The sequence below is a fragment of the Asparagus officinalis genome, chromosome 9 (genome assembly GCF_001876935.1).
Source record: "Asparagus officinalis chromosome 9, Aspof.V1, whole genome shotgun sequence".
In the NCBI taxonomy this organism is placed as follows: Eukaryota; Viridiplantae; Streptophyta; class Magnoliopsida; order Asparagales; family Asparagaceae; genus Asparagus; species Asparagus officinalis.
In genome coordinates, this window is record NC_033802.1 from 25,636,201 (window position 1) to 25,638,530 (window position 2,330).

The 2,330-nt window shown below is 35.5% G+C and overlaps 1 protein-coding gene across 1 annotated transcript; it reads left to right on the forward strand.

Annotated features, from left to right (window-relative positions):
• Positions 879-1,842, forward strand: LOC109824179. Its single transcript, XM_020390714.1, has 2 exons — positions 879-1,036; positions 1,278-1,842. Exons 1-2 carry the CDS (start codon positions 1,025-1,027, stop codon positions 1,752-1,754), a joined length of 489 nt encoding a protein of 162 aa, XP_020246303.1. The 5' UTR covers positions 879-1,024; the 3' UTR covers positions 1,755-1,842.

The window sequence follows — 2,330 nt, forward strand, 5'->3', positions numbered from 1 at the left end:
AGATCCTTTAATCTCAACAGCCACTGTCACCATTGATACAAGTCTACCTTTTTTATAATTGACTCCAATTATTTCAATCTAAATTGCTGATGCAAATTAAAAGATGAGATACAACCATGTAGGTTTTCAGTATTATCTTGAAATCAATTTTGCATCAAAACCCACTATTGTGAAAACTATTATTTTAAAATTGGACATGGTTATATCACATCCCTTTAAATTTAAATGGATCGTTAGAAATTAAGATAACTAGATGCTCTTCAGTTACCAACTTATTTGAGCTAATCTGAAATAAGTTATGCTGCGATAATCGAAATGACAAACTGAATTATTTCGGAATTTATATATCACCCAGGGAATCAAGCGCAGACTGATAACGGGCTGGGATGATGTCCAGCAGCTTAGAATTTTAGACAACGCAAGTTACGCAACAATCAGGGTACAGCAGGAGAACACTGTAGTTAACTGAATGTTTATTTTGTTTTTCATTTTTATTTTTTCAGATTGCGCTGTCATTAGACCCACCGCCCTTTGCTTCGCATAATCATCTTTATTCTTATTTAAATATAAGCATTAATTAATGAATGATCAGAACAGCGTGTCCTTTAATAGCGTGTAAAAGACTCTAGACTCTTTAATATTCAATTTGACTAATAAGTTGAACGAGTCGTTTTGTATTCTTGAGTAATATTATGGCACCTCCCCAACATTTATTACTTAAAGCAACCTGCACAACTGTAACCAGCTCAGCTCAATTATTAACACAAATTGCTTATATATATTGACTTAATACTTGAAAAGTCTTCTTTAATTAGCGAAGTAAGATGCAAAGCTATCGGAAGCTTCTACGAAAGTCTAATTGAAATCAGGTACATAGATTTTACGAAATTATTTTTAGTAACAAATAAAGACCGTTTACCTGAGCTCCCTTCATCTTCCCTATAAAAATGTCTAAAACCACGGGAAACTTAAGATCATAACGAGCACTCAAACAAAGGAGCAAGATTGATCCGTAGAAGAAAAGATGGGACCTTTTGTAAGTATATATGCCTTTATTTTAATTTTTTTTAAAAACTACTTTCTGTATCAATCATGCATCATGCTTATTTGGAAGATCAATAAGTCTGGATAAATTAAAGTGCAATTAGTTCATATAATTATTAAAGGAATTTATATATGTTACAGTATAAATTGTTCCATGGAGATTTGCTATAACTATTTGTTTGTATTCATTCTTATTTTTTGCTCAAAAATACTTGAATTCATGGTGTTGCCAGTGCACCCCAATTTGTAGGGATACTCGACCATGTGGTCGACCATATTGCACATACAACATAGAAGGTGAACGAGGAGAACGAAGCTTTTTCCGAAGATTCCGAAATAATACACAAAGAGAAGAAGGAGATCTCTTTGCAAGATATTTTCAAAACAACTTTGTAGGACATCAAGAAGAACAAGGAGAAGGAAGAGGATTATTCCAAACATATTTTCAAAGAAATAGACGAGGAGGACGAGGAGACCGCCATCAACCACCACATTTTGTGAACAATATAGGAGGAGGAGGTCGTCATGGAATGTATTTTGATAGCAATGTAGGAGGAGAAGGAAGAGGACATCACCAACCATACTTTGTGAACAACATCATTGGGGACGCTGGAGGCACAGGTGATGGTGCAAGTGGTGTTGGCAGTGGAGTTCCGATCTACCAAACAACAGTTGGACCAGGGGATGTACTCTTTCTTAGACCAAATTGAAGTATAATTCTTCAACATGGAATTAGATGTACTTCGTGTATGAGTGGTTTTAATGTAATACTAAATATGTGGATTTGAGTTTGTATGATATTTATATCTTCATTATGCTTGTTTAAGAGATAAATTTGAATAAAACGTGTATCTGAATGCAATCGTATATTGTTATACTCCAATCTTAATTAGGATATCTTTGTTAGTCTAAGTGTGTAAATCCAAAACTGAATAAAAAAGACGAAGAAAAGAGTCCAGTCGCTGGCCGGTCGACCGCGATTCCTATAGGAAACTGAGAAGAAATCGACACTCTGGTCGGTCGACAGAAATGAGGAGTCCGATCGACCGAAACGTGTACGCCAGACCCTGCAGAAATTCATCATTCTGGCCGGTCGACCGACTTTGCATGTCCGGTGGACCGGAGTCGGAATTTCCAGAATCCTGATTATTTTGGGAATCTGTTTTGGGCTGGGACTCTATATATACCTTCAACGTTTTTTAGATTTTATGTGCAATAGAAAAAGAGGTTTTTTTGAGAGGATTCTTTAGAGAGATCTCAAAGAGATAAAAACCTATTTGTGGGTA